This window comes from Phoca vitulina, unplaced genomic scaffold (genome assembly GCF_004348235.1).
Source record: "Phoca vitulina isolate PV1807 unplaced genomic scaffold, GSC_HSeal_1.0 scaffold129, whole genome shotgun sequence".
Taxonomy (NCBI): Eukaryota; Metazoa; Chordata; class Mammalia; order Carnivora; family Phocidae; genus Phoca; species Phoca vitulina.
In genome coordinates this window covers 39,495-52,310 of record NW_022589832.1, presented here as the reverse complement: position 1 = coordinate 52,310, position 12,816 = coordinate 39,495, and the positions used below count along the sequence as shown (strand labels likewise).

General features: G+C 39.1%; 1 protein-coding gene across 1 annotated transcript; it reads left to right on the top strand.

Annotated features, from left to right (window-relative positions):
* The first annotated feature begins 3,680 nt into the window (after positions 1–3,680).
* Positions 3,681–4,628, top strand: LOC116628783 (olfactory receptor 2J3). The gene has a single exon (XM_032399105.1). The coding sequence runs from the start codon at positions 3,681–3,683 to the stop codon at positions 4,626–4,628; it is 948 nt and encodes a 315-aa protein (XP_032254996.1).
* The last annotated feature ends 8,188 nt before the right edge of the window (positions 4,629–12,816 follow it).

Genomic DNA, 12,816 nt, shown 5'->3' with positions numbered 1-12,816 from the left:
TTTCTTTCTTTCTTTCTTTCTTTCTTTCTTTCTTTCTTTCTTTCTTCTTTCTTTCTTTCTTCTTTTTTTGGTATGTGATTATTCCCTTTTTAAATTTAAATTCAATTCATTAACGTATAGTATATTATTAGTTTCAGAGGTAGAGTTTAGTGATTCATCAGTTGTATACAACACCCAGTGTTCATTACATCACAAGCCCTCCTTAGTGCCCATCAACCAGTTACCGCATCCCATCCTACCAGCAACCCTCAGTTTGTTTCCTAGTGTTAAGACTCTTCATGGTTTGTCTCCCTCTCTGTTTTCCTCTTTCTTTTTTTTTCCTGTAGCTTATTAGGAAGTGTGAGGGATAATCGGCTGTGGAAGGAGGGAAAGGACACAGCAAAGCTGAATGAGGCAGAGCCTTGTCATACTAACTACAAACAAAAGGTAACATCAAGTCTCTCCTATGAAAGACTGAAAACCCACAAGAGAAAAAAGAATCACCTAAGAGATAGAACTGTTTGTGAAACGTACTTTTTTTTTAATTTTATTATGTTATGTTAGCCACAATACATCATTAGTTTTTTTTTTAATTTTTTATTGTTATGTTAATCCCCATACATTACATCATTAGTTTTAGATATAGTGTTCCATGATTCATTGTTTGTGCATAACACCCAGTGCTCCATGCAGAACGTGCCCTCCTCAATACCCATCACCAGGCTAACCGATCCCTCCTCCCCCCCCCCAAAACCCTGTTTGTCTCTCAGAGTCCATATTCTCTCATGGTTCATCTCTCCCTCCGATTCCCCCCCTTCATTTTTCCCTTCCTTCTCCTAGTGTCCTCCATGCTATTCCTTATGTTCCACAAATAAGTGAAACCATATGATAATTGACTTTCTCTGCTTGACTTATTTCACTTAGCATAATCTCCTCCAGTCCCATCCATGTTGATGTAAAAGTTGGGTATTCATCTTTTCTGAAGGCTAATATTCCATTGTACATATGGACCACATCTTCTTTATCCATTCATCTGTTGAAGGGCATCTCGGCTCTTTCCACAGTTTGGCTATTGCAGACATTGCTGCTGTGAACATTGGGGTGCATATGGCCCTTCTTTTCACTACATCTGTGTCTTTGGGGTAAATACCCAGAAGTACAATTGCTGGGTCATAGAGAAAGGTACTTAATTTTTCTAACAAAAAAGAAACATAAGATTCACAGTATATTAAATGATAGGTATTCAGTAGTTTCAATAAATATTCAGAATGCTTCTTAACATTGGAGAATAAAAGTATATGTAGAAATTATAAATTATGGCCAGAATTCAAATAGTGCCTCAGTTATTGTCCTGGACAGGAGGGAATAATGTGAACACCTTCCTCAGGCCTGTGACAGACACAGATTCAGCTTTAAGCCCGATGGTCAGGGTACTTTCTATTTCCCTCCATCCTCATGTTCTTCCTCCTTTGCTCTTTCAAAGATTTTATATCTTCTTTTTCCTAAAAATCACTCTTTTCAAAATCAGTTCTATTTACACGTCCTCTGTGAAACATTCTATCTCTTTCTACCCACTCAATGTCACAGATCTGTTCATAGGAACTAAGTATTCCAGCTTTGTTCATGTCATGAGTTGATGTATATCCGTGTTTCTCTTTTGTATCTCTATTTGTACCTTAATGTTCAGCTTAGAAACAAGCTCTTAGTGCAAGCAAACAATCAGAGGATAAGGTTCTTTCTACCAGAATATTTAACTGAAGCTCTAGACTTTTCACCCTGTGTACACTAGCCCCCTTATCCCGAGGTTTCACTTTTTGCAGTTTCAGTGACCCTGTGATCAACCGTGGCCTGCAGAAGCAGCTGATCCTAGTGAGGCTTCATCAAAGGTCAATAGCAGCCCAAAGCTACTTCCCATGCCTGTGTCATTCATGTCACATCATCTCATCAGATGGACATCTCATTATCTCACAGCATCACAAGGGGAAGAAGGGTGAGGACCATAAGATATCTGAGAGAGACACCACGCTCACATAACTCTTACTATAGTCCCTTGCTATAATTGCTCTATTACTAGCTATGGTTAACTCTACTGTGCCTAATTCATAAATTAAACTTTATCATGGGCATGTATATGTAGGAAAAACAGTATATATGGGACTTGGTACTATCTGTGGTTTCAGGCATCCACTGGGGGCCTTGGAACGTACCCCCTGCAGATCAGGGGGTCTACAGAAACAGTTTGAAATCAGTAATAAATTTGATATTGTTTGTAGTGACTTTTTGTCCATGTGAGCTTATTGGGATTACAATTATTCTGTTTTTTTTATAATCACATAAATGGAAATAGACTGAAAATGTTGACAAGAAAACTAAAGCTATTCATCAAAAAAAGATTATTTGTTCCATGGAAATTTTCTTCTGTTAGCTATGTTAGGAAGTTTTCAAGATACTATTGCCTAGATGTCAGCCTGGGATGGAATGAGTTTTTGACAGTTAAGAAGATATTTTTCCATAACATGGTAAATATCTGGATAAAATATAAAAGCGAAAAAAATTATTTTATATTTACTTTTTGTAATTTTTTATTATGGTGAAATTTCTAATTTTCAGAGAAGTTGCAAAAGTAGTACAAAGAACTACCATTAACCCTTTAAGCAGATCCAGCAATAGTGTATATTGTGCCTAAAAAGATGTTTTCCATCCATCTACCTACCTACCTACTCGTCTAACATCATCTTTTTCCAGACCACATGAGAGTAAGATGGAGACATTTTGTCTCTTTACCCCTAAATACTTCAATGTTTTTTTCCTAAGAATAGGAACTTTATTTTACATAACCACTGTAGAGTTCAGAAAACAGAAAATATAATATGGATACAGTATTATTATCTAATCTGTAGTCCATAGTCAAATTTCTTCAGTACTCTCAATAATGTTGTTAATGGTTATTTTCCCAGTCCAGGGCCACACACTTAGATAACATGTGTCTTTGCCTTCCTTTATTCTGGATCAGGTCCTCAGCCTTTATTTGTCTTCATTTAACTGAATATTTTTGAAGAGTATAGGCTACCTATTTTGTCCAAGTTGTCTCAATTTCAGTTTGTCTTATGCATGTTCGTTATTAGAATCAGGCTGTGCATTTTTGGCAGGAATGTCACTGAAGTGACATTATGTTCTGCTCAGAACATCATGTCGGTAGACACATGATTTTGGTTTGTCTCAACATTGGTGATGTTAACATTGAGTATTTTTGGCTATGGTGATGTCCAGCACCATTTTCTATTGTGAAGTTTATTCTTTTTCATTTTGTAATTAAGGAGCAATTAGCAAGGAGGTATTTTAGACCATAGAAATATCCTGTTTCTCATGACATTTCCTTTCACTAGTTTTTAGCATCTATTTATCTTTTTTAACTCTACCATTCCTTCTGTACATACTATTAGAATCCTACTGACAGCAATAATTTTTTCTCCACTAATCAATTAATTTATATATATTTTTATATATCAATATGAGCTTAGGGATTCTTATTTTTTCAATTCATTAGTATCATAGTTCCCTTAATGTCAAACCTTCCCAGATTTGAACAGTGGTAGGCCTTTCAAACTGGCTTCTATTTCTTTTTCATGTCTCCCTGTGATATATGGAGCATTTTCTTACTTTTTTGGAATGTATGTGTTTCTTTCCTCAGGTAAAAAGAAATGAATGATGATGGGAAAAATGCAAGTTCTGAAGGTTACTTTGTTCTACTGGGCTTTTCCAAGTGGCCTCACCTGGAGATAGTTCTCTTTGTGGTTATCTTGATATTCTACTTGATGACATTGATAGGCAACCTGTTTATCATGATCTTGTCATACCTGGACGCCCATCTCCACACTCCCATGTACTTCTTCCTCTCAAACCTCTCTTTTCTGGATCTCTGCTACACCACCAGCTCCATCCCTCAGTTGCTGGTCAACCTCTGGGGCCCAGAAAAGACCATTTCTTACATCGGTTGCATGATTCAACTTTACTTTTCCCTTGCACTGGGAACCACAGAGTGTGTCCTCCTGGTGGTGATGTCCTATGACCGTTATGCAGCTGTCTGTAGACCCTTGCATTATGCTGTCCTCATGAACCCTCGTTTCTGCCACCTGTTGGCTGTGGCTTCCTGGGTCAGTGGCTTTACCAACTCAGCACTTCATTCTTCCTTTACCTTCTGGGTACCCCTATGCGGACATCGCCAAGTGGACCATTTCTTCTGTGAAGTTCCAGCACTGCTGCAGTTATCGTGTGTTGATACCAGTGTTAATGAGCTGACCCTCCTGATCATGGGCTCCATTTTTGTTCTCATACCACTCATCCTCATTCTCAGCTCATATGGTGCCATTGCCCGGGCTGTGCTGAGGATGCAGTCAACCACAGGACTTCAGAGAGCCTTTGGGACATGTGCAGCCCATCTTATGGTTGTGTCCCTCTTTTTCATTCCAGCCATGTGCGTATATCTGCAGCCACCATCAGGAAAGTCTCAAGATCAAGGCAAGTTTATTGCCCTCTTTTATACTGTTGTCACCCCTAGTCTCAACCCTCTAATCTACACTCTGAGAAACAAAGATGTAAGAAGGACAGTATGGAGACTCATTGGGAAGAAGAGGCCCTTACACTCATGACCTTCATGAGACAGTGGAGCCCCTCTTCAGCAGAGGCTCATCTGCATCCATCCATCAGCCACTCTCCTGTTTATTCACTGTGTCAGCACCGTGCAGCATGTGTCTTGCAAGGCCACAGAACTCTTGCTCTCAAATATGAATTAAACAGTTTGTCTAAATACCAACTACACTCCAATGGAGAAAACAGCCATGTATAATCAAGATTAAACATCAATATTAAATTTTTTCAGTAGCACAATAAATAAAACAAAGGTATCCTTTTCTTAATTGAACATCAAGAAATGAAATTTCTATAGGAAGATGATATACTTAATTTTTAAAAACCTAGACTGTGGTATTTTAATTTCTCACTTTTAAGGCAGAATTTGCCGTAAAATATTTTCTCTCTTTGGTTTAGCTAAAGAAGTAGTGAAATACCTTAAATCTTTTCTGCAACACTGTTAGTCCTTTTTAAATAGTAGTTTATATAGAGAGGAATTTTGGTCTGTATTCTTTAAGACCTCATTATCAATAGTAAGAAAATAAATTGTATGAATTATAGGAAGAGAGTCTCTGAGGTAATGAAGAAACATAAGCATCTTGTATTTCTCTCTTTCTTGAGGCAGTGGGAAGAGTATAGGAGGCAAAATCACTTATAGAAGTGGGAGATATGGCCTGTAAGCTAAGGGTCATTATAGGCCAGGTGTCATTAAAGGTGAGTTCTTGGTGGAGTCCCTGGGTTGCTCAATTGGTTGAGCTTAGTTTCAGCTCAGGTCATGATCTCAGGGTCATGAGATTGAGCCCCATCAGTCTTTGTGCTCATTGTCTGGTCTGCTTAAGATTCTTTCCCCTTCACCTCCCTCTGCTCCTAACCCTGCTCCTGTGCATGTGCTCTTTTTCTCTCTCTCTAAAATCAATCAATCAATCAGAGAAAGACAATTACCATGTGGTTTCACTCATGTGGAATATAAGAAAAAAGGCAGAGGATGATAGGGGAAGGGAGGAAAAACTGAATGGGAACAAATCAGAGAGGGAGCCAAACCATGAGAGACTCTTGACTCCTGGAAACAAAATGAGGGTTGTGGAAAGGGAGGTGAGTTGGGGTATGGGGTAACTGGGTAATGGGTATTCAGGAGGGCAGGTGATGTGATGAGCACCGGGTGTTATACCCAACTGACAAATCATTGAGCACTACACCAAAAACTAATGATGTACTCTATGTTGGTTAACTGAAAGTAAAATAAATAAATAAATAAATAAATAATAAAATCTTAAAAAAAAAAAAGAAAGAAAGAAATGCCCAAACCAGGCAAAGACCCCATTAAAAAGGAAAATTATAAGCAATATCCCTGAAGAATATGGATTCCAAAATTCTCAACAAAATCCTAGCTAATAGGATCCAACAATACATTAAAAGGATCATCCACCACGACCAAGTGGGATTTATTCCTGGGATGCAAGGGTGGTTCAACATTCACAAAACAATCATTGTGATAGGACACATTAATAAGAGGAGAGAGAAGAACCATATGGTCCTCTCAATCGATGCAGAAAAAGCATGTGACAATATACAGCATCCTTTCCTGATTAAAACGCTCCAGAGTATAGGGATAGAGGGAACATTCCTCAAGTTCATAAAATCCATCTATGAAAAACCCACAGCGAATATCATCCTCAATGGGGAATAGCTGAGACCCTTTCCCTTAAGATGAGGAACACGTCAAGGATGCCCACTCTCACCACTATTGTTCAACATAGTACTAGAAGTCCTAGGAACAGCAATCAGACAACAAAAAGAAATAAAAGGTATTCAGATTCACAAAGAAGAGGTCAAACTCTCTCTTTTCACAGATGACATGATACTTTATGTGGAAAACCCAAAAGACTTCACCCCCAAATTACTAGAACTCATACAGCAATTCAGTAATGTGGCAGGATACAAAATCAATGCACAGAAATCAGTTGCTTTCTTATACACTAACAATGCAACTGTAGAAAGAGAAATTGGAGAAACGATTCCATTTACAATAGCACCAAAATCCATAAGATACCTCGGAATAAACCTAACCAAAGAGGTAAAGGATCTATACTCTAGGAACTACACAACACTCATGAAAGAAATGGAAGAAGACACAGAAAGATGGAAAAATATTCCATGCTCATGGATCGGAAGAATAAACATTGTTAAAATGTCTATGCTACCCAGAGCAATCTATACCTTCAATGCCATCCCAATCAAAATTCCAATGACATTTTTCAAAGTGCTGGAACAAACACTCCTAAAATTTGTATGAAATCAGAAAAGACCCTGAATCGCCAAGGAAATGTTGAAAAAGAAAAACAAAGCTGGGGGCATCACATTGCCCAATTTTAAGCTATATTACAAAGCTGTGATCGCCAAGACAGCATGGTACTGGCACAAAAACAGACATATAGACCAATGGAACAGAATATAGAGCTCAGATATAGACCATCAACTCTATGGTCAAATAATCTTCGACAAAGCAGGAAAAAATATGCAATGGAAAAAAGACAGTCTCTTCAATAAGTGGTGTTGGGAAAATTTGACAGCTATATACAGAAGAATAAAATTTTCCATTTCATTTTTTCCCCTTTTCAACTAGTTTCTCATTTTATCAGCTCTTTATCCCCCCCTTACTCTTTCCCCACTCCCCTCTTTTAGTTTTTTTTTTATTTAAATTAAATTAGCAAGGTATCAGCTCCTTATTTTTAAGTCTTTTTTCAACTAACACTTTTTACATTTATACTTTATAGATATATTCTTCATGTTTGGCTTCCTTTCACTCTATTCAATTTTATCTTTGTGTATCACACACACACACACACACACACACACACACACAATTTTGCTTTCTTTACAATTTTGGGATTTAGTGTCTTCTTTTTTCTTTTTTTATTTTATTTTTTAAAAATTTTATTATGTTATGTTAGTCACCATAAAATACATCATTAGTTTTTGATGTGGTGATCCATGATCTATTGTTTTCATATAACACACAGTGCTCCATGCAGTACATGCCCTCCTTAATACCCATCACCAGGCTAACCATTCCCCCCACCCGCCTCCCCTCTAAAACCCTGTTTGTTTCTCAGAGTCCATATTCTCTCATGGTTCATCTCTCTCTCCGATACCCCCTCCCCCTCATTTTTCCCTTCCTTCTCCTCATGTCCTCCATGCTATTCCTTATGTTCCACAAATAAGTGAAACCATATGATAATTGACTTTCTCTGCTTGACTTATTTCACTTAGCATAATCTCCTCCAGTCCCATCCATGTTGATGTAAAAGTTGGGTATTCATCCTTTCTGATGGCTGAGTAATATTCCATTGTATATATGGACCACATCTTCTTTATTCATTCATCTGTTGAAGGGCATCTCGGCTCTTTCCACAGTAACACACAGAACAAAATACACTCAGGGCCAAGTGGATCACCCTGTTCTGTCCACCCTGTGAGATTATATTCTCTCTTCCCACCACCCCCTTTATTTTCTTTCCCTTTTTTTCCTTTTTCTTCTTTTTCTTTTCTTTTCTGATTTCTGACCTCTTCAATTTGTCTAATGTGCATTTCGCTTGGGTTGTGGTTGATATCTTTGATAGTGCTCACTCATTCATCCACTCTTCTCTGGGAAAAATGACTAGAAGGAGGAATTCACAGCAAAAGAAAGCACAAGAGATAATACTCTCTGCTACAGATCTAATTGATATAAGTAAAATGTCAGAGCTGGAATTCAGGATAACAATTATAAACTTACTCGCTGGGTTTGAAAAAAGCATAAAAGACACTAGAGAATCTCTTAGTGCAGAAATGACATCTAATAAGGCCAAATTAAAAATGCTCTACCTGAGATGCAGTCTAAATTGGATGCTCTAAAGGCTAGGGTAAATGAGACAGAAGAGAGAGAAAGTGACACAAAATACAATTGATGGAAAGGAAAGAACCAGAAGAAAAGAGAGAAAAACAACTAATGGACCATGAGGAGAAGCTTCGAGAAATCAGTGATGCCATAAAATGAAACAATATCAGAATTATTGGGGTCCCAGAGATAGAGGAAAGAGAGAAAAGGACAGAAGGTATATTTGAGGAAATCATAGCTGAGAATATCCCTAATCTGGGTAAAGAAACAGGCATTCATGTCCAAGAGGTAGAGATGACCCCTCCCAAAATCAATAAAAATAGATCAACACCACAACATATAATCGTGAAACTTGCAAATTTCAGAGATAAAGAGAAAATCCTGAGCAGCTCAAGACAAAAACTCCCTAACCTAGAGGGGCAAGAACATTAGACTGGCATCAGACCTATGCACAGAGGTCTGGCAGGCCAGAAAGGGCTGGCATGATATATTCAGGGTAATAATGAGAAAAACATGCAGCCAAGAATATTTTATCCAGCAAGGCTGTCATTCAGAATGGAAGGAGAGATAAGGAGCTGCCAGGACAGACAAAAACTGAAAGAATATGTGACCACCAAGCCAGACCAAAAGAAATATTAAGCAGGATCCTGTAAGTGAAGAGAGATCCCAAGAGTAACATAAACCAGAAAGTAACAGAGACAATCTACAGAAAATTTACAGGCAATACAATGGCACTAAATTCACATCTTTCAATAGTTACTCTGAATGGAAATGGGGGCAAATGCTCCAATCAAAGGACACAAGGTATCAGATTGGATAAAAAAGCAAGACCTATCCATATGCTTTCTACAGGAGACTCACTTCACACCTAAAGATACCTCCAGACTGAAAGTGAGGTGGTGGAGAACAATTTATCAGGCCAATGGACCTCAAAAGACAACTGGGGTAGCAATCCTTATATCAGACAAATTGGATTTTAAATTAAAGACTGTAGTAAGTGATGAAGAGGGACACTATATCATACCTAGAGCGTTTACCCAACAAGAAGATCTAACAATTATAAAAATTTATGTTCCTAATTTGGGAGCAGCCAATTATATCAAACAATTAATAACCAAAATAACAAAGCACATTGTGGCCTTTTGTTGTCCTCTCCAATTTGCCTTGGTGGGATAAGAAGTGAAAGTAGCAAATAAAGATTGAAGAGAAGATACAAAAAAAAAAAAAAAAAAAGCTACCCTATAACTGGGTGATAGGCATGAAGGAGGGCACTGATGTAATGAGCACTGGCTGTTACAGGAAACTGAGGAATCACTAAATTACCTCTGAAATTAATAATACAGTATATGTAAATAAAATTAAATTTTAATTTTTAAAAAGCTACCCTAATTTTTTTAATTTAAATTCCACTAGCAAGGTATAGTACGTCATTACTTTTTGGTATAATGTTCAAAGATTCATTAGTTGAGTATATCACCCAGTGCTCATCATATCAAAGCTACCCTAATTTATTAGCACCGTACCCAGTGAAAAATTAAGTCATATAAAGATACTTCATTTTTCATCTTACATTGTCATTTCTTCCACCAGAAAATGAGTTCTGTTTAGATAAAAAAGTGTTTTATTCATCTATGTTAGCAAAAATGCCAAATCTAGAAGACATTTAGCTAAGAACGTAAATGAATGAATGAGTAGATGAACACATGGAAGGGTGAACAAATGAACCATTTGAACAGATATTTCTTTATACTCTTCAATGTAACCAGCACATAGACCCATGGGATAAAACACTCACATAATTTAGTATCTTGAAAAAAGTATGCTTCAGCCAAAGATATGTCATACATCTTTTGACCATTTAGCTAAATCAAATGTCCATTAATGACCAAAGACTCCATTCATTTATGTCTTTGCTATACTGTTCCCCTTTCTGTAGATATTAATGCTCACTCCATAAATTAGCATATTATCTTTAAAACCCAGTCTCGGATTCAGGGGGAAAGATGGTGGAGGAGTAGGGGACCCAATTACAACTGGCCCCCGGAATTGAACTGGATATCTACCAAGCACTCTGAGCACCCACGAAACCAGCCTGAGATGTAAGAAAATCTGGATCGCTACAAACAGAATATCACAGGTGGTTGGTTTTGAGGTACGAAGCGGGGAGCCATGATTCCGCAGGCAGATATCGGAGGATAAACGCCAGTGGGAGGGTGCCTGGCTGTGGGGATCCTACACCGCCTTTGAGCGACAGCCTCGCACGCTGCGGACGGGCACAGACTCGCAGATGGGTAGCGGCAGGGAAAGGACTTCAGGGCAGTCCCCAGGGCGGAAACCCAGAGCAGAGGGGTCGCGAGTGCGAACTGGGAGCGGCTGGCGCTTTTAGAAGCACAAAGGGCAGAGACGTGCCCCATCCTGGAGGCAGGACTGGGGGCACTGCGGAGAGGCGCACAACCCAGGACGCTGCAGTTAATAGCAGCACGGACAGAAACAGAGACCGTGTGGCCTGGAGAGCTCACTGAAGAACAGACTGCAGTCTCTCTGCTCTGAGGCAGAGGGTTGGAAATGGTCTCTTCTGCTCTGACTCACGGAAGAGGCGCAGAAAGCCGCCAGGGAAAGCTGCCATAGAACAAAAGCCCCAGAGACTCATTCCCGCTGAGCCCATCCCCCACCACAGGGGGGCAGGGCAACTCTGCCCAAACAGGGTTGCCTGAGTAACAGTGTGGCAAGCCCCTCCCCCAGAAGACAGGCTGGGAAAACAAGAGGCCAGCAACCCTAAGGTCCCAAGAAAACAGGTGCATCTTGCTTGGGTTCGGGTCAATAATTTGGACTCTATACATTCCCTCAAACACCCATCAACAGAATGACTAGGAGGAGGAGCCCCCAAAACAGAAAAGACTCAGAGATTATGACTTATGCTGCAGATTTACAAATGGATGCAGATATAACCAAGATGTCAGAGATGGAATTCAGGCTAGCAATTGTGAAGACAATGGCTAGAATGGAGAAATCAATTAATGGCAACATAGAGTCTCTAAGGGCAGAAATAAAAGGTGAATTGGCAGAACTTAAAAATGCTATCAATGAGATCCAGTCCAATCTAGACAATCTAACAGCTAGGGTAACTGAGACAGAAGAGAGAATAAGCAACCTGGAAGACAATATAATAGATAAAAAGGGAAAAGAGGAGGCCAGGGAAAAACAACTCAGAATCCATGAAAATAGAATCAGAGAAATGAGTGACACCATGAGGCGTTCCAATGTCAGAATAATTGGAATCCCGGAGGGAGTGGAGAGAGAGAGAGGACTGGAAGATGTATTTGAGCAAATCGTAGCTGAGAACTTCCCTAATCTGGGGAATGAAACAAACATTCGAGTCCTAGAGGCAGAGAGGACCCCTCCTAAGATCAAGGAAAACAGGCCAACACCCTGGCATGTAATAGTAAAACTTGCAAATCTTAGAACCAAGGAAACCATCTTAAGGGCAGTTAGGGGGAAGAGATTCCTTACGCACAGAGGGAGGAACATCAGAATAACGTCAGACCTATCCACAGATACATGGCAAGCCAGAAAGGCTTGGCCAGACGTATTCAGGGTACTAAATGAGAAGAACATGCAGCCAAGAATACTTTATCCGGCAAGGCTTTCATTTAGAATGGATGGAGAGATGCAGAGCTTCCAAGACTGGCAGAACCTGAAAGAATATGTGACCACTAAGCCAGTCCTGCAAGAAATATTAAGGAGGGTCCTATAAAAGGAGAAAGACCCCAAGAGTGATATACAACAGAAATTTACAGAGACAATCTATAAAAACAACGTCTTCACAGGCAACATGATGACAATTAATTCATATCTTTCAATAATCACTCTCAACGTGAATGGTCTAAACGGTCCCATAAAATGGCACAGGGTTGCAGATTGGATAAAAAGTCAGGACCCATCCATATGCTATCTACAAGAGACTCATTTTGAACCTAAAGATACATCCAGACTGAAAGTGAAGGGATGGAGATCCATCTTCCATGCCAGCGGACCTCAAAAGAAAGCTGGGGTAGCAATTCTTATATCAGACAAATTAGATTTTAAACTCAAGTCTGTAATAAGAGACACAGAAAGACACTATATCATTCTTAAAGGGTCTATCCAACAAGAAGATCTAACAATTGTAAATATCTATGCCCCCAACATGGGAGCAGCCATCTACATAAGCCAGCTGTTAACCAAAATAAAGAGTCATATTGATAACAATATGTTAATTGTAGGAGACCTCAATACTCCACTCTTAGCAATGGACAGATCATCTAAGCAGAAAATCAACAAGGAAACAAGAG